The sequence below is a fragment of the Monodelphis domestica genome, chromosome 2 (genome assembly GCF_027887165.1).
Source record: "Monodelphis domestica isolate mMonDom1 chromosome 2, mMonDom1.pri, whole genome shotgun sequence".
In the NCBI taxonomy this organism is placed as follows: domain Eukaryota; kingdom Metazoa; phylum Chordata; class Mammalia; order Didelphimorphia; family Didelphidae; genus Monodelphis; species Monodelphis domestica.
The window spans coordinates 23571409-23594782 of NC_077228.1; the positions used below are offsets into that span (position 1 = coordinate 23571409).

Consider the following 23374-nt stretch of genomic DNA (forward strand, 5'->3'; position numbering starts at 1 on the left):
GGTATCAATGGCCCTTGCCTCAGTTGCAGCTCAAGAAGCCTTTACTAATCAACTACTATGAGCTCAGGGCTGGGGACACAAGGGGCAAACAAAAAACAAACTAAAAATCCAGTCCTTGTTCTCACTGAAAATCCCTGTTATAAGGACCAGGAAAAGGAAAAATGGATGTAAGAGAGCATGATATTCAAAGGAATTGGGCTCTTCTCCAGTGGGGTGCCCTTCACTTTCTCTGTCCCTCCCAATTCTGACCTTTCCTGTTCTAAGGCCCCTCAGCTGGCATTCTCTGTCCCAGAACCCAACACCCCATTCCTCCTAGCTCTTCCAAACTGATTCTCTTTTGCTGTCTGTATCAAACGATTAGCTCCGTGATGGAGAGAACTACGTCCTTTTCCTTCCTCCTTGATATACCTTATACTCCCAGCCTTAGAGAAAGGAGATAGTCAGATAAACTCTGATGGTTGGTTGTGGACTGACTCATTTTTGAATCCTCCCTGGGCTTCTCCTGTGCCGTCCCCTCCCTTCCTTCCTGGGCCAAATCCTCCTAGGTCTCAGAGCCTGCTCACTTCGGGCTTTCCCTAGTGAAGGGCTTGTCCCAAATAGGTCAGTGCCCAACCCCCATTTACGGTAAGGTTCAAGCAGCTGATAACAGCTCTAAATCTGGCTGGCTTGACTTTGACCACAGTCGAAGGAGAAAGGAAAGGCAAAGATGATTCTTCTCACTTTACAGATGAGGAAACTGAGGCTGAGGAAAGTGATTTGTCCCAGTCCTTCTTTGACATGTTTTGTTTCCTACGAGTTGATGAGGGAAAGGTAAGGAGGTATAGTAGGAGATTGGGGTCATAAAGACACCGAAATCCCCCTGCCCCAGGAGAGCTGCTTCTATGTAAGGCCACCCAAATATCCAGGCACCAATAAAGACAATTCCTCACATCTCTATTATACGCTAGTTTACAAAATTATTTCAGATTTGTTATCTCATCTGATGCTACATCACTCAGAGGTCTAGAGGGCAGGGATTAAGATTCTTGTTTTTCAAGTAAGAAAAAAACAAGAGAAGCAAAAGCATTTGTTCAGTCACACAACAAGGCAATGATCCATTGAGGATGCAAATCCAGGTCTAACCTGGATTCAAGTCCAAATATCACCTCTTTTTGACTCCTGAGAACCAAGGCTATTAGCCTCAACTAAATATTGTCTCTGGAGAGTCGACAGAAGCCAGCATGGGCTTTAACTCCTCCAACTGGATTCCTTGTTAGCCCCCACCTGGCTGGCATCAGTTATCAAACGTCCAAAGAAGACCTTGGTTCAGGCTGGGGTATCAGTCATAGGCCATAGGCATTGATGCTCTCATAGCTAGGTGGGGGGCTGACCCAGCCTATGCCTTGATTTCCCCACATTTCTGGCTGGGGAGGGACCAACAGTGCCCCATCTGATATGCTTCGAGTCAGTCCTCCTGGTGCCAAGCCATTTGTTCTGCTGTATGGAGGTGGTCCACTCTCCTCTTCCTCTTCTGGGACAGGAGGGCTACAGCTCATGGCCATCTCATAGGTGGGGACTGAGGTAGATGCCCAGCTACTAGGAAAGAGGGACAAAAATAAGATGTAGTGAAATCTGGAGAAAATAAGGAAATGGAGCTGGAGTAATCTCATATTTCTATAACCATTTACAGCAATTCCACATTAGGAAGAATAAGTATCAGGGTCCCCATTTCATAAATTAAAAACTTAGTCTCCAAGAGAAAAATGACTCATCCACTATCACACAGCTTCAGAAAGAATATCGTAAGTATCAAGCCAGAATGGACCTCTGATATCACCAAATCAATCTCCTTTGTATAAAAATGAGGAAACTGAGGCACAGGGTGGTTGAGTGATTTGCCCATAGTCACACAGCTAGCAAGTATCTGAGATAGAATTCAAACTCAGGCCTTCCAAGGCTAGCATTCAGTCTACTTGGCTACCAAGCTGACTTCTAAAGCTCTTTCCAAAGTATCCGCCTCCATTGAGGAAATGAGCAGGAGATCGGCATTGGCCCTCCCCCATTCCTTCCTCCCTTCCTGTCTAAATCCCACTGAGCCCAATGTCTGGCCACTGAGTAAGTACCCACCCTTCTATCTGTCCAGTTCTCCATCCTTCTGTGATGTGGACCTCAGCAGCCAATTGCCTGGAGATGGTAACTGAACTCATGGGAGCTGATAAGATCACTAAAAGCAAATATCCAGGGAGAAGAGGAGGAGGCTGAAGGCAGAGTTTTTGGGGGACATCCAGAGTTCATGGGGATGACCTGGATAAAGATCCAGCAAAGGAGACTGAGAAGGGCTGGTCAGAGAAGTAGGGAGTTGAGAAGATGCAGGAGGAAGAGGAGAAGAGGCCATGAGACTGAGCACTGAAGGACTGGTGACCCTGGAGAGGGCAGTTCCAGTCAAATGGTGAGATCAGAAGATGGATTCTCAGAGGGTTTACAAGAGAACAAGAGAAGCAGCAGCAGCAATGTAGTAGCTAGATAGGTTTTTCAAGAATGAATGTGTGAGGGGTGGGTAGGTGGCAAAGTGGATAGTACTATCCAGGCTGGGAGACAGGAGGTCCTAGGTTCAAATTTGGCCTCAGATATGTCTTAGGTGTGTGACCCTGGGCAAGTCACTTAACCCTTACCACTCTTCTGCCTTGGAACTGATATTTAGTACCGATTCCAAGACAGAAGGTAAAAGTTTCAAAAAAGGAATGAATAAGTATTTATTAGCTTCTTACCCGAGGACCCAAATATGAAAAGAAAGACAGAAGTGAGGAAGAAGTCAGGTAATGGCTAGAGGGGATGACAAAATCTGGCGAGGGCTTTTCCTATGGACTGGGGAGGCAGTAGGAAAGAAACTGGTCCACAGGGAAGGATTGAAGGAAAGAGAGAGATAGAGAGAAAGGCAGAGAGAATGACCAAGTACGTGAGATTCCGGACCATTTCAAGAATAAGGGCCAGCCCAGCTCTCACAGGGCGATGATATTTACTCGACTGGGAATTTAGCCCTTCCCCTGACAGCAAGGGAGATGTTTCCATTTTCTCCTCATATTCCCAGCACCTAACGCCGTGCCTGGCACCCACTAAGTATTTAACAAACCGTTCACTGACTGGTTAAAATATGAGGGAGATCAAAGGATCACCTTTTTTTTTTTTACAGGTGGGGAAACTGAGTGAGCCTAGAGTGACTGTGGTCAAGGTCCCACATTAAACCTTAGAACAGGGCTCCCACCCAAGCATCTGGCCTCTTTCCACTACAGCTGGCACTAGTGTCCCAGACTTAGACCCACGTCTTTCTCTCTCTCCTGCCAGACCCACCTTTCTGCTGTCTTTCTCTGCCACTGAGCCCAGGAGGTAAACAACAAAGACCTTGGCCACACCTGGGCCCCACCAGCCAGCTGCCAGTTGACTCAAGCCCAGAAAGAAGATTATTTTCTTGGTCAAAGGATCATCGCTGAACTCACTGCCAGCTTGAAATCAGGCTCTCTCGATCCCTCCCCCCAGCCCTCCCCTGATTTGGGAAGAGGAAACCTGGGCTGGTATAGCTGATTTAAACCCTTTCTCCAAATCTGATTGTAGTAACAGTCTGAACCACAATTCCACATACACTATGCCACACGGCATAAGGGAGAAATCAATGGATTTGGAGTCCAAGGATCGGAGTTCTAATCCTGGCTTTTCCTTGACCTTGCTGGGTCTCAAGTTGGTCCACTGAAAATCCAGAAAAAGATAAGAGAGTAGCTAGTTCTATGAGATGAAGTCCCATCAGAAGAACCTCTCATAGGCTATGATGTCTACTCATCTGGGTAACTAGGTGATTGTTGTGTCAGATATCCCTCCCTGGGCTCAATCCTCCTCCTGGTTCTTCTTTCCCTTCATTCCTCTTTAACTGGAGAGAGCGAGACTCAGTGACTTCTGAGGCTGCTTCTAGAGCTAAATCCTATGGCCTGGAGAGGCAGGCAATTATGACTGGATTGCAACCTACACTGCCGATTTTGCAGAATGGCATTGGGTTGGGTGGGTGATCTGGGAGTCATCTGCATGGAGAGGATAAGTAAACACATGGGAACTGAGGGTGGGTGTCACTGAAGGGGGGGAGAGAAAAGGGCCCAGGACAGAGCCCTGGGGACACCCAGTTAGTGGATATGGATGAAGCTCCAGCAAAGGGCACTAAGGATGGGAAGTAATTGGAGATGAAATGAGATGAGGATACAAAAAGGAGGAAATGAGGGAGCTATCCAAAGAGGCCCAGGTGGATACAAAAAGAGAGCCCTAATCAACTTTGGGTTTGAAAAGATGGCGCCGTGGGTTTTCAAGAAGACAGATCTTACATGGGCAAAGGCAAGCTGCAGAACTTGAACACCCAAGTGTGGTACAGTCCTGTCAGAACAGCGTCTGGGGTAGGGATGGGGGATCAAAGCTCAGAATGGACTGAGGCTGTCAAAGGACAACACTAAGGACAATGAAAACCATTTTTGTCAGCCAAATCATGGGAAGGAAAGAAACAAAAGAAGGGATGGGATCTTGAAAGGGATGCTGGGGTGGACAGTATAACATCTCTGAATAGCAGAACTTCTCAACTTTCAAGTTTGTTTGTTTTATAATTTTCTATGATAAGGAAATAATCTTTGGATTAGAAAAGGGAGAGCCAAATGGGCTAATAGGGAAACCTATGATAAGTGTAGAGGTAGTAAGAATGCTAGCACCTAGATGCCCTAGATCAGTGATGGCAAACCTTTTAGAGATGGAGTGCCTGCCCCCCCAAGACTGAGTGCCATGCCAGGCCCTCCCCCAGAGACCATGTGCCATACCCCCTCCCTTATCCCACACAAGGGAGAGAAGAAGCATTCCCATTGGGCTGTTGAGTGGAGGGACGGGAGAAGTGAAGAATGTCCTCAGTGAGTGTAGAGAGGGGAAGGGGAATGGTCAGAGCACTCCTCTCCCCTCCAGCTCTGCTGCCTTTCAGCTGCCCATCTTATCCCTTGTGCATTCCCATTAGGCTGCTGGGTAGAGTGGGGCATATGAAAAAAATGTGAGATGAATGAAATGAAAATGTGAGATGAAATGAAAAAAAATGAAAATCAGATGAGGTGGAGAGTGGGAGGGGAGCAGCTCTGCCTGAGTCTCTCTGCCTTTCTAGTAATGAACTCTGGTGGGGGAAGGGAGGGGGCCCCCAAGAGGGTGGCTGAATGGCACCCATGCCATAGGTTTACCATCACTGCCCTAGATTAATTCAAATCATCAGATGAACCACAAGATGGATGCAAGTTCTGAGCTATTCTCATTGATGTCTGAAAGGTCATAGAGAATGGGGGAGGTTCCCCAGGTAGGAGACAGTTAAATGTTTAGTCTGATTTTCAATCAGAGAGGAGAGTGTTATTTATAAAACATAGGCTAGGGAAATCAACTTCAATACTGGCGAAATTCCAGAACCGATTATTTATTAAAGGAATGGCTAGTGAACAACTGGAGAAGGGAGTAGTGATCACAGAGCTTCAGCCATATCGTTCTCAAGAGCAGCAGATTGTGCCAGTTTAACCTTACTTCCTGTTTTGACACAGGGTTACTAGTCAGGGGAATGTGGTCAAAGTCATTTACCTAGAGTGTAGTCAAACCATTTGGCAAAGTCTCTCATGGTAGACAAAGTAGAGGGTCACATACTGGGCCAGAATGCATCTAGGCTTAACAACTGGATCCAAAGGGAGTCACAGAATGTTAGGATTGGACCTCTGGCACCATAAAGTCCAACATGTGCCTGAAAACGAATCTCCTGCACACAAAATCAGCCTTTGTTTGAGGCTCTTTCATAAGGGAGAACCTAGGACCTCCCAAGGCAACACATTCTATTTAGCCACATTGCTCATCATGAAATTTTTTCTTTTTTGAAAACTGAATTTTTGTCCCTTGTCCCTTCCTTTCTGGGGTTGAGCAGAATCACTGAAATATAGTTGGAGGTGACCTTAATGGCTACCTAGACTAAGCCATACTTGTAAAGAATCCCCACTAAAACATAATAGGATAGCCAGGGTGAGTGAATTTCTATTCAGAATAGTGAACTTGGAGTCGAAGAGACTCAAGTTCAAATCTTGCTTTAGATAATTACTTGATGGGATTATAGACAGTTCTCTATCTGCCTCAGTTTTCTCATCTGTAAATGGGGATAATAAGAGTACCTGCTTCCCAGAGCTGTTGTAAAGATAAAATAAGATACTATCTGTGATGTGCTTTGCACATTTCTATGCTATATAAATGCTAGTTATTTATTATTATTATGCTAACAAGTGATCACCCAGCCAAGAGGGAGCAGCTAGGTGGCTCAGTGAACTGAGAGCCAGGCCTAGAGACGGAGGTCCTAGGTTCAAATCTGGCCTCAGACACTTCCTATCTGGGTGACCCTGGAAGATGGCATCTGACTAGAATGCCAAGTGTCCCTCCAGAACACCCCAAACAGGAGCTCCCACTGGGTTCATTCGCCCCTCCCAGGTCTGTCACCCAAGCCCTTATTGACTTTGCCAGTTTATATCCCAGGATCTGGGAAGAGGCGCCCGCCAGATGGCTCCCACAGAGAGAGCAGAAGAGAAACTACCTCTGAAGGGGCTGGTCTGAGAGAATTGAGTCCTAGGAAGGGCACAGAGCAGACCCAGGCAACTGCAGGGAAAACAGAATGTCAGAGCTAGCAGGAGCTGAGAACAGGGAGCATTAGGGCTGGGAGGGAGCTTAGAACAGGGAAGGTCAGGGCTAGGAAGGCCTTTGAGATAGAGAATGATAGAGCTGGGGATTTTGGCCCACAGAAAATCAGTCCAGATCTCTGCCTCCTTCACTCAGCAGTCCAGTTAAAGTTCCCAAGACACAAGATTCCATCTCCCTTCTCTTGATCTTTGCACATCCCGTGCCCTCCTCCTGGAATGCCCTCCCTCCTCACCTCTAGGCCCATTCAAGGCTGAGTCCAAGAGCTACTTTTCCTGATCTCTGTGTCTCCACCCTCCCTCCACACACTGTAAACCTTAAAATTCCTTAGACTTATAAATGTTGGAAATTTCACCATTGGGAAATTTCATACTTGGAAAATTTCTTACTGATAGTCTATTGGAATGTGAACCCCATCGGCATGGGAGGTTCCTCCTCCTCCCTTCTTAAGATTACTTTAGGACAGAAACCTTTTGCTGAACAATGGAAAGGGCTTTGACCTATGCTTAAGCATAGAACAGGAAGTTCTTTGAGTCATGATTGATTTTAGATTTGATACAATAGAGATCCTTGGAATGACAGAACCAGGTCTTGGAAAATACAATTTCCACCCCACTCAGTCCTAACAGGATTTAGGAAGGGCTGCAGCAAGGATCAAGATTTAATTATTTGAGAATATGACCTTCAGCAGACATGTGCAAAGCCACAGACCTCTGGGCGGTCCTGGGTTAAGCTAGAGCCACCATTGGCACAGGGAAGACATGGACAGTGATTGGTAGATGTGAGAACTGAGGGGAGGGAACTTGGATGGTTTCCAAAAAAGATAGAGGGGTCTGAAGACAGAGGGGGTTGGTTGGAGAGTTTTGGCTCTGAGTGGTTGGAGAGGTGCTCTGAGAAGCTTGCTCTGAAGGAAGCTGGAGGTTGAGGCCCCTGAGACTGTTTCTCCATTTTGGTTACGTGAGTGATAGGGACTGATCTCTTTTCTTTGCCTCAGCTATCTAAGGGCTTGGGCCTTTTGGTCCAGCCTAAACAGAGGGGGTATTTAAGCCCTATTCCCTTCTCTCCCCTTTCTCTCTCTCTCTCCCTCTCTCTCTCCCTCTAATTCCTTTCTTCCTCCTGTTTGTAATTAAACTCTATAAAAGGTTGATGGCTGACTTGAGTTTTCATTTAGGAATTACATAGCTGAATTCCTTGGCGACCTTAAATTAATATATATCAGTCTTTTAAAGTGATTTCCTTGTCACAACACAAAGGCCACATAGATTTTGTATTTACTTATTCATGTGGAGTTTACTTTCAGTAGAATGGACTGCTGCTGAGGGCAGGGCTGGGTGTGGGTTTTGTAACCCAGAAAAAGCCACGGAAGCAAGTTTTTGAAAATGACCAGAAGAAATGAGGGACGAGTGAGAAAGCTTGGAAAGGTCTGCAGTAAATTTATTGTATGCCTAGAAAGAAAGTTAAATTATCCATAAAATACATACTCTGTAGTGGTGGAAGATAATAAAAACACTTGCCCATGTGTCCAGAGTTTTATGGGTTATAAAATGCTTTCCAATACATTTTCTCTCTTCCTTCTTTTTTTTTTTAACCTTTACTTCTGTCTTAGAATTGATACTAAGTATTGGTTCCAAGACAGAAGAGTGGTCAGGGCTAGGCAATGGGGGTCAAGTGACTTAGCTAGGGTCACACAGCTGGAAAGTGTCTGAGGCCAGATTTGAACCCAGGACCTCACATCTCCAAGCCTGACTCACCATCCACTGACCACCCAGCTGCCCTTCTATACATATTTTTATTTTGATATTCACCACCCTGTGAGACAGTGCTGTCTTTGTCTACCTATTTTGCAGATGGGAAAAATAAGGCACTGAAAAAAATGACTTGCCCAGGATCCCCACAGCTAGCATATGCCTGAAGTGAAATCCAAACCCACATCTTCCTGATTAGAAGTCTAGCGTGTCTAGCATTCCACCCAGGAGTTCCCAGGCTGGGGCAACTGGACCCGTAGGGCAGAGAAGTTTCTCAAAGGAACATGGGCTCTATTTGGTATATGACTCTTTTATCCTACTGAAATCTTCTAAAAATAGTTATGTCAGGGAAAACACGTGACAGAGAGAGATGAGAGACAGAGTGAGACAGCAAGAGGGAGGGAGAAAGAGAGGGAAGGAGAGCCAGAGAGAGAGAGAGAGAGAGAGAGGAGAGAGAGAAGAGAGAGAGACAGACAGAGAAAGGCAGAGAGTGAGAGAGCAAGAGGGAGAAAGAGGGAAGGAGAGCCAGAGAGAGAGAGAGAGAGAGAGAGAGAGAGACAGGAGAGCGAAGAGAGGAGAGAGAGTGAGAGAGAGACAGACAGACAAACAGACAGACAGAGATAGACAGAGAAAGGCAGAATGAGAGAGCAAGAGGGAAGGAGAGCCAGAGAGAGAGGAAGAGAAGAGAGGGAGGGAGGGAAGGAGGGTTAGATAGAGACAGAAACGGGGGGGGGGGGTTGGAGGAAGGGAGAGAGAGACAGATCGAGTAACTCTAGGCTACTAAAAACATCAGGTACTCAAGTATTCTTCAGGAGAACTTTTTTTGGAAAGAGAGTGGCCCGTCCATTGTAGGAGGGCATTTGTCTCTGACTTAGGTTCAAGGCCTTCAGTGCTCTTTTCCAAGTTACTAGACTCTAAGTTTCTAGCATTGTGGGAAGTGCCATATGCCAACAGAATAACAATAATAAGGATAACAATAGTTAGCACTTCTGTTGAGGTTTTCTTGTTTTAGCCTCAGAATGACCCAAAGCGATAGGTGCTAGTAATATCCCCATTTTACAGATGAGGAAATTGAGGCAGATGAGGCTAAGTGACTTGCCTAGGGCTGCATATGGCTGGAATCCTTGCATCTGCCTATGGGAGGTGACTGACTGCCATCTGTCTTCCTCAGGTCTTTAGTATGGCAAAGGGAATACCCAAGGAGATGAGCAGAGCTGTCTTCACCTATTAGCAAGGGCCTGGGATGAAGCTTGTTCTGCTGGGCACTCAGGGGCAGAAAGAGGACCAAGTACTAGAAGAGGCAGTTTAATGGGAGACTAACAGGACTGCCTGTCTTGGGAGACAGTGATTCAGGTCCTTAGGGCAGAAAAGGCTTCCGTACCACTTGTTGGAGGGAGCTCAGGAAGAGGCTGGACTAGCCTACCTTCCCCAGTTCTCCCTGTAGTGCTAACAATGATTCTCTTCTCTTTTTAGAGTCCGCATTTTCTATAACTTTTTAACTCACGTCATCATCATCAATTATATATAGCCTTTCCTCCACCAGCTACCCAGAGAGCCAAGCCAAGAAAGAGGAGGAGGAAGCAGATCAGTAAAATGAACCAATCCATCAGCTGTCTGCCTGCCACCTCTGTGAGCTTGGGCCTCACTGTCCTCTTCTGTCAAATGGAATGGTTGCATTCAATGGCCACTAAAGGCCTTTCCTGCTCTGACATTCATTCAATGACTCCCAAATGATGCAGCAATTTGTAGTGTGCGTGGCCTCTTTGGGGAGGACAAATATAGAGAAGACGGCTTCTTGTTCACACACACACCCCCCATTTCACCTCCTTTTCTCCCTGTTCACCAAGGCTGCCAGAGACTCCTAGAATTGGAGTCAGGATTTTTGGTATCTAGTGCTGACTCTGCCACACCTCCTGGGTCTCAGTGCACAACTTTCATAGCTCCATTTAAGGGGGATGGGGAATCCCGATCTTTCAGTGCCTCAGTTTCTTCCTCTGGAAAATGAGGGGGTTGGATAAGATGATTCCTAAGGTCCCTGCCAGCATGGAACCCTCCAAGCCTGCTGTTACAAGGGGGTAACTGAGGCTCAGAGAGGAAAAGGGACACATCCTCTATTCCCAAAACATGTAGCTCGTAAGAGGTAGGACCGACACTGTAACATTCTCAGGACCCTGCCAGCTCAAACATCCTCTGTTCTAAGGCTCTCCACAGCTCTGACTTTCTCATTTTGGTCTAAGATTTATCCCTGCTCTGAATGATGTTCTAAGGTCCCTCCTAGTTCTGGCATTCTATGCTCTAAAGTCCCTCCTAGAGTCTTGGCATTCTATGCTCTAAGGTCCCTCCTAGAGTCTTGGCATTCTTGCTCTAAGGTCCCTCCTAGTTCTGGCATTCTATGCTCTAAGGTCCCTCCTAGTTCTGGCATTCTATGCTTCAAGGACCTTCCTGCTTCTGACAGTCCGTGGTCTTTCCTCTAACGTGCTGGATTTTCACTGTAAAATTCAAATGCTTTAAACCTATCCCAGCCCACTGAGGTTGCCCATTGAATGACCACCAAAAAAGGATGTTCAGAATCAGCCTTAGATGCACCCAAGAGCTGAAGGTTACTGTGTCCCTGCTTGGACACGGCCTTAACCCTGGGCTCTGTTGGGTAAATACAGGACTTATGTACATGGGCAACAGCTCTTTCTCCCTTTGATCTGCAAAAATGTAGGCCGTCATGGTCCAAGCTGGTGAGTTAAGTCCTGGAATTTCTCACTGTCCCATTATATAGAGGCTGGCCTCCTGGAGGACAAGGACTGGTTGGATGCTGGGGATATCTAGTGATAGTTTCCATTCCTGAGAAGGTTTTAATTAAATGAAGCTTGTAACAGGCAGCAAGATACAGGAGATAAAGGACTGGATTGAACAAGAGCTGGGTTTGAATCCTGCCTCAGACGCCTACTAGCTATGAGATCCTGGACAGATCACGTAACATCTCCATCCTCAGTTTCCTCATCTGTAAAATAAGATGGTCAGACTTGGTGGCCTCTCAGATCCAGGATTCTATCAACCTTCTTCCCTTTGGTCACAAAGAGGAGTCAAACTCACCTTATTGGGGTACCGTGGGCATTCTGTAACTTAAAGTTTGTTTTTGACTCTCGTTTTTCCAAACCTGGCTGGGTTCTAAGGCTGGGACACGTCTAAACCCAGGCCAACAAGCATATGTGCGCGCGCGCGCGCGCACACACACACACACACACACGCGCACACACACACACACACACACACACACACACACAAATCCCAACTTTACTTATTCCTGGGTGACTATGGACAAGAAGCTCTCTATGCTTCTTCTCTCCACTCAGGAAGGTCCTGAATCCTTTTGGCTGTGACACTCCGTCTCATGAAGCCTATGGACCCCCACACAGAGGCATGTTTTTGAATATGTAAAATAGATACAGAGGATGACAAAGGAAACCAACTTACTGAAACGTGGTTATCCAGATACATTTTAGCAAAGGTAAGAGCTTCCATTTAAGAACCCATTTTCCAGCTGTCTATCAATGAACTCAAATGGGGTCATGAAGAGTCAGACATGACTGAACAAGATCCTCAGCACGTCATTGACCCTTTTGCCTCAGTTTCCTCATCTGTAAATGAGTTGAAGAAGGAAATGGCAAACCATTCCAGTATCTTTGCCAAGAAAATCCCAAATGGGGTCCCAAAGACTTGGCCATGACATGAAAAACTGAACAAAACAAGAAGATCTAGGTTTAAAGCCCGGCTTTGTCCCTTGCATACCACATGACTTTTAAACATAATCACTTCCCAGCCCTATGCCTCAGTTTCCTTCTCTAGAAAATGGGGATAACCATACAAAAGTGACATGTAGTAGAGAATAAAAGCTGGCCTTGTAGTCAAACAAATTATTCTCACAGTGGCTTGTGAGACCCTGGGTAAGTCTCTTGACTTGTTGGTGTATCAAATGAGTGGCTGATCTTCACTGAGGGGAGAGTTTTCACATCCAGAGTCTTCACTGATGAAATTGTGGGTCCAAACCAAAGCAATAGATACCTGAGGCAGGTGTTAGGAGGACCAAATGGGGTGATGCTCATAAAGGGTTTAGAGAACTGTAAAGGGATCCCCAATAAGTCTAGATCTCATCACTAGCACTAGACGAGGGTCCATATGTGAACAAGTGACATTTACAACGTCCTCTAAAGTTTGCAAAGCCCTTTAAAGGCATCACCTCACAACAACTCAGTGAGGCAGGTGCTAGAGGTCTTATCATCCCCATTGCGCAGATTGGGAAACTGAGGCCCATCAAGATGCCATGACTTGCCCAGGGTAACACAGTGAGTGAGGGTCAGAGGCAGAATTAGAAACTAGGTCTGCCAGATTGCCAGTTCGCTGTTCCATCCCTCTATGCTGAATGCTCCCCTCCCCACTCCCAGATTCCCCCAGGGAAATGTGCTCTCCCTCCCTCCCTCCCCCTCCCCCCGAGCGAGGGTCCAACTGGTCACCAGGCCCTCCTGGGAACTGACCTGTGGCTCCACTTCTCGGCAGGCTCGGCCGTGAGGTAGCCCAGGCTCCTGGGAAGCCGGCTGGGATAGCATCGAGGGGCCGCCCGCACGTTGGCCTTGGCTGACCAGAGCAGGCCCCAGAGGAGGAGCATCCCCCCGACGCCGCAGCAGAAGAAGCTGACGGACCTCAGGAGGGCGCTGGGGGGCGCGGCGGGGGGAGCGCGGGTGCCGGCCACGGGGGCTGCCCTCCCCGGGAGGGAAGCTTTCGTCTGAGGGCTCAGAGAGGGCTCCATGTCCCCGTCGCTCCACCAGGCAAAGCAGAGCGTCCCGGTGACCAGGACCACCGCCCCAGTGATGGTCACTCCGTAACGGAAAGACGAGGCCACCCTCCGGTCACAGGGCTGAACAGAGACAAAGAGAGACAATGAGGCAATGTGAAGGAGTACCCGGCAGGCTACGGAGGTCTGTGGACCTGGAGGAGACCTCAGGGACCAGGGAGTCTAACTCCCCCATTTCGTAGATGAGGAAACTGAGGCCTGGGGATGTTAAGTGACTCACATAAGGACCCACAGGCAATCCATGGTAAGATTCGAACCCAGGTCCTTTGACTCCAATGCCACAGTGTCATGTCAAAAACACGTCTGGAAGGCTAGGATTCAAGTCCCTCATTCACCTGTTTCTCTGAGGAATATCAGGCGAGAGATTTTCTCACTGGGAACACATGCACAGTGTGAAGACAGAATGTGACTAGGAAGCCCCCAGAGCCACCCTTGCATTGCCAGCTTGCAAAGAGGAGTGGAGGCTCCTTGGGGGTGACAGGGCCAGCACAAAGCACAGGCCCCAACCTATTTCAGTCGTGTCTGACTCTTCAGGAGCCTTTCAGAGATTTTCTTGGCAGTGATACCGTAGTGGTTTGCCATTTCCTTTTCCAGCTGATTTTATAGATGAGGAAACTGAGGCAAATAGCAGTGACTTGTACAGGGTCACACAGCTAGAAGGTATCTGAAGCCAGCTTTGAACCCAGGTCTTCCTAACTCTAGGGCTGGCCCTTCTTCCATTGAGCAGGAGCAGAGCCTCCTGATCCCATCCAGGCTGGCCACTCAGATGTCCCCCGGCTCTTCCTATCCTTCAGTCCCTTGATGTTTGGTGCCTCAGTTTACCTTATTTGACCAGGGACTCACTCCCCTCCCAAGTAAGATTTCAAATGGACAAAAACTTGCAGAACTAAGCCCTAACGAGGGAGCTCCTGCCTCGTAGAGCCCCACAGAAGCCAAACAAAACAAAAGGAAGCCTCGTTTTCCATTCGACGTCCCCGAGACCGTTGGGGCCCACCATGGCTCAGGAGATTGAGGGGCTCCCAGCTTCCTCCTCGGATGAGCTCCTGGGTCTTTGCTGCAGAGAATCCCTCAGCCAAGCTGAGGCCGGAGAGCCTCCCCTCCTCTCCCACCCACCACCCCCAGAAGTCCAGCCTCCCCGCCTGGAATGCCGCCCAGCCCCGGCCACTCTGCCCAGGCCCCCCTCCTCACTTCCAGAAGAGCCGGCTCAGACGTTCAGTCCCAGAATCCTGCCTGGCTGGCCCGGCGTCCCCCGGGGAGACTCTGGGCTTCAAGAATGCCTTTTAACAGAGTCCAGGGGGGGACGTGATTAATAGGCAGCTGGTGCCGGGCACGGGTGACTCACCGGCAGCTCCGTTTCACATCCTCTCCCCAGAACGTGGCATTGTCCGGGGAGAGACGGAGAAAGTCCCTCCACAGGCCCAGACCCACACACAGTGTGTAGACGTGCCTGGGGGAGGGGCCGGCCAGAACCCGGCATGCTGGGCCTCGGGTGGGGGCGCCCATGCCGACCTTCCCTCTCCCAATAAATGTGTCCTCAGAAAGAGAAGCGGATGCCCAGGGCCACCCGGGCAGGAGCCCAAGCAGGACTCAGAGCAGAGCCAGCAGAGACTGCTCTTCCCTTGGGGGTCCCTCTTGTCCGCACCGGACAGAGAACCAAAGGAGCTGGCCGGAAAGGTTCTAGAACCCGTGAGGGCCACTGAAGGACTCCCAGAATGCCAGAGCGGAGGGGAAAGAGAACCCAGGAGGGGAGAGCAGGTGAGGACTCTGGGAAGAGAAGGCTAGAGCTGGAGGGGCAGCAGAGCCGGGAGGACCTCCACAGCACCACACGCTCCCGCCAAACCCTTCTGCTGCTTGGCAAGAAGGGGCTCGTCCCTGGCAAAGCCCAAGTGGAAGCAAGACGCGTGCGGGGAGCATGACAGAAGAGCATCAGGGCCAGGACCCCCGACTGGCCTGGATGCGGGATGCTGTGACAAAGGGTGCCATTGACGTGCTTCAGTGCACAGCCAGGGACTCCAGAGGAATTCATGTATTCCCATCCATCAACAAGACTCAGTCGGGTCTAGGAGCCGCTGTGCTACCTGGTCCTGGCTCTGTGCCTCAGGGGAAGTCAGGGGAAGTCTCTGACCCAGTTTCCCCCTCTGTAAAATGGGAATAATGGCTTTTGACTCCCCCCGTCCCTGGGTTATGTGGGAAGACGACGGGAGGATATCCAACAAGGGCTCTCTAAGGGCAGGATCCAAGGGTGACCTGTGATGGACGTCAGCATGCCCTGCCCTTTCAGAGCTGCCATTTAAATGGGAAACAGTTAAGAATGCTACCAGCCCTGGGGCAGGCAGACAGGCACAGAGGAGCAGGGGACAAAGAGAGGAGGATAGGCCATCTCCTGCAACCCCTTCATCTTACAGAGGAGGAAACTGAGGCAGGCAGGTGCCATAATTTAGCCAAGGTCACAGCTAGCATGGGGCAGAGCTGGGACCCAAACCCGTGACCTCTGACTCCAAGTACGGCACTGCCTTTGTCAGGGACCCACATCCCACCTCCATCCACTCAGACAGGCAGAGAAAGGCCAGGCAATAAATGGCCCTGCCCAGATGCCAGGGCAGGCAGTCCTGGAGGGAATCTGGTCTTGAGTGATGGGTTTGAGAAGGAGCAAGGAAGTCAGTATGGCTGAGCTGTAGAGGATGGGGAGGGAAGCCAAATGTAAGAAGCCTGGAAGGGCAGGAAGTGCCAAACAAGGGCTTATGTTTGATCTTGGGGGTAACTGAGGAACACCTGGAGTTGATTTGTGTGTGAGAGACAGAGGGGGGTAGGGAGGGAGAGAGAGAGGAAGAGGGGGAGGGAGGGAGGGAGAGAGAGAGAGAGGAAGAGGGGGAGGGAGGGAGAGAGAGAGACAGAAAGAAAGAAAGAAAGAAAGAAAGAAAGAAAGAAAGAAAGAAAGAAAGAAAGAAAGAAAGAAAGAAAGAAAGAAAGAAAGAAAGAAAGAAAGAAAGAAAGAAAGAAAGAAAGAAAGAAAGAAAGAAAGAAAGAAAGAAAGAAAGAAAGAAGAGAGGGAGGGAGAGAGAGGAAAGGAAGGAGGGAGACAAAGGGGGATGGAGGGAAGGAGAGAGGGAGAGAGGGAGAGGAGGGAGAGGAGGAAAGAGAGAGACAGAGAGACAGAGAGAGAATGAGAGAGGGTTGTGGGTATTGTAAGATAGTTCACCCTTGCTTTTGGTACTACACTTGATCTTGGCCAAAAGGCCGAGAAGCAATCACCCTTGCTTTTAGAAAAATCAGTCAGCTCCATGGAGGACAATTGGATTGAGGAGAGAGTAGGAGGGTCAAAAGGGAACTTATTGCAACAGCCCAGGTGAGAGGTAAGGGGAGCTTGCACTGGGCTGGTGGCCGGGTTATTAGGGAGGAGGGGACACAAAGGAGAATTGTTGCAAAGGTGGAAATGGCCATCCGCAGTAGCTGTGCCCTTGAGGTCTAGCCAAGGAGACTGAGAAGGAGCAATCAGATGGGTAGAAGAACCACCAGAGAGAGCAGGGTGGAGAACATGTAGAGAGAAGAGAATATGAAGAGGGTGATCAGTAGTGTTAAAGGCTGCAGAGAGCTCAGGAAGGATAAGGATGAAGAAAAGACCATTGGATTTGGCCACTAAGAAATCTCGGGTAACTGTTTGAGGAACGATGAGGTGAGAAGTCAGACTGGGGGAGGGAGGGGCACCCCAGTGGGTAATCAGATGAGAGATGAGAAAGTGGGAGTCCAATGCTCTTTCCAAGGCACTAAAGTTCTCTTCTTACCCAATCCCTCTGGTTTGAGACTTTCAGACCCTCTTTTCTGATGGTATCAGCAGTAAATGATACTAATGAGAACTGAGTGGGAGGTTGAACTAGTGTGGGCTTCACCACCTTTCTTCACTGTAGTCCTAGTGACTTCTCCTTTCTCACCAGGCCTCCCCAAACTAGTGTCTTGGAACCCTACGGTGTCTATGTCTGTTTTTTCTCCCTCTTCCTCCTTCCCTCCCTTCCTCCCCCTCTCTCCCTCTCCTCTCCCTTTTTCTCTGTCCCTCCCTCTCTCTTTCTTCTTCTCTGTCTCTGACTCTCAGTCCCTCCCTCCCTCTGCCCCTTCCCTCCTCCTCCCCCTCTCTGTCTGTCTGTCTCTCTCTTCTTCTGTCTCTGACTCTCTCCCTCCCTCTCTCTCTCTGTCTCTCTCTGTCTTCTTCTCTGTCTCTGACTCTCTGTCCCTCCCTCTCTCCCTCTGTCTGTCTGTCTCTCTTCTTCTCTGTCTCTGTCTCTCTCTCCCTCTCTCTGTCTCTGTCTCTCTGTCGTCTTCTCTGTCTCTGATTCTCTCCCTCCCTCCCTCTCTTTCTTCCCCTCTTCCATCCCCCCTTCTATCTCCTCCCTCTTTTCTTCTCTCTCTCTCTTTCCCTTCCTCCCTCTGTCTCTCCCTCTCCTTCTCTTCCTTTCTCTCTGTCCCTCTCTCTGTCTCTGACTCTCTGTCCCTCCCTCCCTCCCTCCCTCCCCTCTCCCCCTCTCTGTCTATCTCTCTCTCTTCTTCTCTATCTCTGTCTCTCCCTCTCTCTGTCTTCTTCTCTGTCTCTCTCTCCCTCCCTCTCTCTCTCTCTGTCTGTCTCTCTCCTCTCTCTGTCTCTGTCTGTCTCTGTCTCTCTCCCTCTGTCTCTCTCTGTCTCTGTCTCTCTCTCCCTCTCTCTGTCTTCTTCTCTGTCTCTCTCTCCCTCCCTCTCTCTCTCTCTGTCTGTCTCTCTCCTCTCTCTGTCTCTGTCTGTCTCTGTCTCTCTCCCTCTGTCTCTCTCTGTCTCTCTCTCTCTCTCCCTCTCTCTGTCTTCTTCTCTGTCTCTGTCTCTGTCTCTGTCTCTGTCTGTCTTCTTCTCTGTCTCTGACTCTCTCCCTCCCTCTCTCCCTTTCTGTCCCTCCCTCCCTCCCTCTCTCTCCCCACACCTTCCATCATCATACTGCCTGGATGCTGTCACTGCACCCCTCCCTTCTTATTCCTCACCCCCAAACCCCAAACCCCTCTTTGCCTGGGGCCTGGCTGCCCTTCTGGGGATTTAGAAACGGGTGAACGTTTCCAGCTCTGCCCTTTCCCCTCAGCCCCGGGTCCAAGATGAACAGGGACCCAGCTTGGACTGGGGGAACCAGGGATAGCGGTGGGGGAGGGGAGGGTTGGCCTGTAATTTGTCACGTGAGAAGAAAGCCAAGGGAAGATTGGAAGCAAACTAACAAACAGGGAAACTTTGTTACTGGGCGATGAAAGGCTCCTCCCATCGGGTTTAATAGGAGTCTCCGACTTCCTAAAGCATCCTTTGGGGGATTCTCCTTTGTACTCGGATGTTGGCGGTGAGAGTTGTTAAGGCAATTATACAAAGTAGAAATTCACTTAGAAAACAAAACAGCCCGAGCCGGAGGAGGACTCGGTCCTCCCTCTTCCCCTGACGGTGCCCACAGCCTTCTCTCCCCTTTTCGGGTCTTCCTCAGCCCCGTCCTCCAGGGCCTCCCCGCCCCCACCTCCCGCTCTGGGTGACTTGAGGCTGAGGCCAGGCCGATCCCTCCACCACCAGGACAACAAAGCTCCCAGCAGCCCCCGGGAGGCCCCACTTCTTTGTTTTATTGCCGTGGGGGAGGGGGGTTATTAGCACGGAAGATGAAATGATTGAGGCACCGAGAATAAACACGGCGGAAGCAGATAGTCTGCAAAAGAACTCTTAGGTTCTCTAGGTTGAAGGACCTTGGCAAAGTCACCGAATTGCCCCCCTCTGTAGAATGAGGGGCTAAACCGGCTGGCCTCTGGCGGCCCCTTCAGCTCTCAAGCTGGCACCTAGTGGGTTACTAACAGCTTCATTCTTAACAACAATCCCTACCGCTGAGCCTTAAGAAATTCCCTCCCCACAAGAGCACTGGCAGGCAGGCAGGCAGGCGAGGTGAGGATCCTTATTCTCATTTGACATATGAGGGAAACTGAGGCTAGTGACTCCTTCACTCACTTGCGTGCTGAAAGAGACCACAGGCCGAAACTGAGGTCTAGGGAATTTCAGCAACCTGCTGGGGGTCACAGAATGAGGGAGTAAGGGAGGATTTGAAACCGGGGCTCCCTCTTACCTCTGATCTCGGATTCTATAAAGCTGTCAGTGTTTGGGGATTCAGGCAGCCCCAGGGCTCTTCCCCCCTATGGCGAGCTTCCTGGGATGCAATTAAACAAGCCTGGGAGAGTCCCAGTTCCCAGCCTTTCCCGGGATTCCAGATGTTACCTCCCTCATCTCTGCCCCTCCTTTGAGCTTTTAAAAAGAGACAGGGTTGCCGGAAGGCTTCCAGAGCACGGAGGAGTTTATACTTAACAGGGACCCACCATGGCCAGTCCAGGCAGGCGGAGCTGGGCCTTCTTCGTGGATTGGGAGCAGGACCAGAATCACATCTCTGCCCGAGGCACCCGAAAAAGAGACTAGTGTTCAGGCTGGACCAGATGCCTGTAACAAGAACGGAATGTTGCGGGGATGCATTCCAGGACGGCTTGGTTTCCACCATTCATTCCTCAGTCTTAAAGGGGGCTGAGGGTGGGGAGAGTGACAGCCTCCGCTTCTCCCCTCCGGGGCCCACACTCAGATGGTCAGGGCTGGGACCCAGAGCTCTACACTGGGCAAGGGCCAGGTGAAAGGAGAAGAGCTGAGAGAAGCCAGGCCGCAGCCGGGAGGCGCTCCGGGACGGCAGAAGAAAGGCTACGGCTTTCTGAGGAGCGGAAAGATGACAAAGCAGGGAGCAGCTTATCTCAGTGGATCACCAAGTCCGATTTCTATCTGGAAGGGACTTCGGACTTGGGATTCGAACCCAGGACCTCTGACTCCCGAGTCAGTATTCTTCCCACTGTCCCAGAATGTATCTTTCAGAAGGAAAGCGGGGTGTTCCATTGGAAAGGGGGAGGGGGTGCGTAGATTTGGGAAGGAAGGCGGCCTAAGAGCCCAGAGAGGCAGAGCTGGGCGGACCCGGGCAGGGCGCCACCGAGCCGAAGGTTTGGAATCCAGGTGAAGCCACCGGGAGCCCGACTTACCAGTATCTGCGGCATACCTGGATTCTCCCCTGCCTCCGCCCCTTTTACAGGAAGGGAAACTGAGGCCAGAAGGGGCGGCTCCCAGCCCTTTCTCCCTCCTGAGGCGGGACCCCAAGCTCTGCTCCCCGGGTTGGGAGGAGGAGGTGGGTGCTGGGGAGCCTCCCGGGCGGACCAGGGGCGCTGCCCAGCCCAGCCCAAGCCAGGCTGCTGCAGCCGCCGACTCCGGGCGGAGACGTACCAGTCCAGCCCAGGCCCCACCCCCACCTCCTGGCGGACCCACTGACCTTTCGGAGCCGGGCTCCTCAGTCCGTCCCGCCTGCCGGCTGTCCGTCTGTCCCTTGGCCCCAGTGTGGGCCGTCTACAGGGGCTCCCCGGGGGCGGGGCGGGCCGGGGGCCGAGCCAGCTTCTTAAAGGAGCAGCCGGGGCTGGCCGGAGCCCTAGAGCGGCAGGGGCGTGGCGGGAGGGGGACCCAGGCGTGATTCACCGCCCCACCCACACACGCACCCCGGCCTGGGGCAGGTGCCCGGGAGCCTCTCCATGACTAGCCAAGGCCAAGGCCCCCGAACCCCCAAACTACCTCCTGAACTCCCCTACCTCCAGCCGGCCCCGGGTCCCAGAGTTGGGGGGCGGGGACCCGGGATCCCGAGAGAGCTCCCACTCCACCCGCCGCCGGCCCAATCCGCCCCAATCGGACCCAAACCCTAGCCATTAATCTAGCCGTCAGCCAACAAGCCTATTAAACGGCAGCTCGGTGCCAGGCCTTTGTACGAGATCCTGGGGACGCGGAGACAAAAGGGAAGCAGCTTGCCTCTGCCCCTCGAGGAGAACTAGCCCAGGAAGTCCTGGTCAGGCACTGGGTCTCAGTTTTCATACCTGTAAAATGGGGGGCGCGAGGAAGGGAGTAAAGATAGCGCAGCTACCGAGTGTCACACACTGTAGATGAGCTCCTCCCGTCTTCCAAACTACCCTAGGAGGTGGGCGCCCTTATTAGAGGGGGCAAACAGAAGGCAAGTGACCCGCCCAGAGTCACCCAGCCAGTCCGTTTCGGAGGTCGAATTCGGACTTGTGGCTTCCTGACTCCACATGAAGTCCTCTCTCTCGCGCGTCAGCAGCTGTCTCGGGTTCCGGACACTAATCGCACCCCGCCGAGCCTTTATCCCCATAAACGAGCTGGGCCCCCCACGGGGACACTGTCTCCCCTGCTCCTCTCTCCTCCCCTCTTGGACGCTGCAGTTCCTGACACCTCCTAGAGAGGGAGCCGTCCTGCTGCTGAAGCCACCGCCTACTCCCACCCCAGGCCTGCCAGAAATGACGTGAAATTGCTTTTGCGTTGGCTCCTCTTCGTCCAGGACGCGGGCGTCTTCCAACCCGGAGAGTACCAGTGCCCGCCGGGCACCTAGTAGGGGCTTTATTGCCGTGGGTGAAGGATTCTCTCCATTTCACAGATGGGGAAACTGAGGATGAGATGAAGCTTTCTTCATTTTTTGTTTGGAGGAAATGATTTATCACAAGGCTTTGGGGCTCAGAATGTAAAGCTGTCAGATTTTCCAGAGATCGCATGGTCCAACCCCTTCATTCTATAGATGAGGAAACTTCCGGGCCAGGGAAGAGAAGGAGGTCCCCAAGGCCACCCATGGGGGGGGGGGTAGGGGAGAGGGAATACTGGCTGCCTTCCTCCTCCTGGTTTGAGACCCCAGATTCTAGTCATGACAGCCTCTGAAGCAATCCTTTCCTCAGCCCTGGTTTTTCCATCCTTCAAATGGAACTAACTACAAAGGGTACTTTAACAGGAGAACTAGTGGGATGAATTTCTCTCTTTCTTTCTTCCTTTCCCCTTCCTTCCTTCCTTCCTTCCTTACCTTCCTTCCTTCCTTCCTTCCTTCCTTCCTTCCTTCCTTCCTTCCCTCCTTCCTTCCTTGCCTTCTTTCCTTCCTTCCTTCATTCCTTCCTTCCTTCTTTCCTTCCTTCCTTCCTTCCTTCCTCCTTCCCTTCCTCCCTTCCTGCCTCCCTCCCTCCCTCCCTTCCTTCCTTCCTTCCTTCCTCCTTCCCTTCCTCCCTTCCTGCCTCCCTCCCTCCCTCCCTTCCTTCCTTCCTTTCTCTTTCTTTCTTTCTTTCTTTCTTTCTTTCTTTCTTTCTTTCTTTCTTTCTTTCTTTCTTTCTTTCTTTCTTTCTTTCTTTCTTTCTTTCTTTCTTTCTTTCTTTCTTTCTTTCTTTCTTTCTTTCTTTCTTTCTTTCCTCCCTCCCTCCCTTCCTCCCTCTCTTTCTTTCTTTCTTTCTTTCTTTCTTTCTTTCTTTCTTTCTTTCTTTCTTTCTTCTTCTTCTTTCTCTCTTTTTCTTTCTTTCTCTCTTTATTCTTTCTTTTTTTCTTCCTTTCCTTCTTTCTCTCTCTCTCTCTGTCTCTGTTTCCCTGTTTCTCTGTCTCTGTCTTTCCTTCCAGCTCTTAATATGGGATACTAGATCATATACCTTCCCAGGCCTCAGTTTCCCTCTCTGTAAAATGAGGAAATAGATTGACATGGCTTCTGAGAACCCTTCCAGCTCTCAATCTATGATTTTATGATCACAAACCTTTATGGGAATGAACATAAAGCTGTGGGAGGATAGCATGAGCCCTGGGAACAGCTGACTTCCTCCAGGCTGGCCTTGGACCAGACTCAGTGGTTGGCATTGTGCCAGACACAAAATAGGGGCTTAATAAATGCTTGATTGATTGACTAATCAGCCATTATCTGGTGCTTCCGCTTAATGAGTCTTTGAAAACCCTCCTCCTGGCCCCCTTCTCCTAGGCAAGCTCCTAAACAGTCATATAACCTAGCAACAATAGCAATCTTGTCATTGCCATTGTTGGGGCAACTGGGTGGTGCCACAGTGCACAGAGCACTGGATCTGGAGTGGGAAGACTCATCTTCCTGAGTTCAAATTTGACCTGAGACACTTACTAGCTAGGTGACCCTGGGCAGGTCATTTCACCCCTTTTGCCTCAGTTTCCTCATCTGTAAAATGAACTGGAGAAAGAAATGGCAAACCACTCCAATATCTTGGCCAAAAA

The 23374-nt window shown here is 50.3% G+C and overlaps 1 protein-coding gene across 3 annotated transcripts; it reads right to left on the reverse strand.

The window, feature by feature from the left end:
* Positions 1 to 912: 912 nt before the first annotated feature.
* Positions 913 to 20772, reverse strand: TMEM61 (transmembrane protein 61). Of its 3 annotated transcripts, none has more exons than XM_056815067.1 (4): positions 20610 to 20772; positions 19630 to 19747; positions 12968 to 13347; positions 913 to 1572 (listed from the first exon to the last, which is right to left on the reverse strand). In XM_056815067.1, exons 2-4 carry the CDS (start codon positions 19630 to 19632, stop codon positions 1323 to 1325), a joined length of 633 nt encoding a protein of 210 aa, XP_056671045.1. In that variant the 5' UTR covers positions 19633 to 19747; positions 20610 to 20772; the 3' UTR covers positions 913 to 1322. The 3 variants fall into 3 exon arrangements, with proteins under 3 accessions (XP_056671045.1, XP_056671043.1, XP_056671044.1); XM_056815065.1 differs by having other exon boundaries at positions 913 to 1575; positions 20610 to 20746; XM_056815066.1 differs by having other exon boundaries at positions 913 to 1575; positions 20326 to 20629.
* Between the last annotated feature and the right edge of the window lie 2602 nt (positions 20773 to 23374).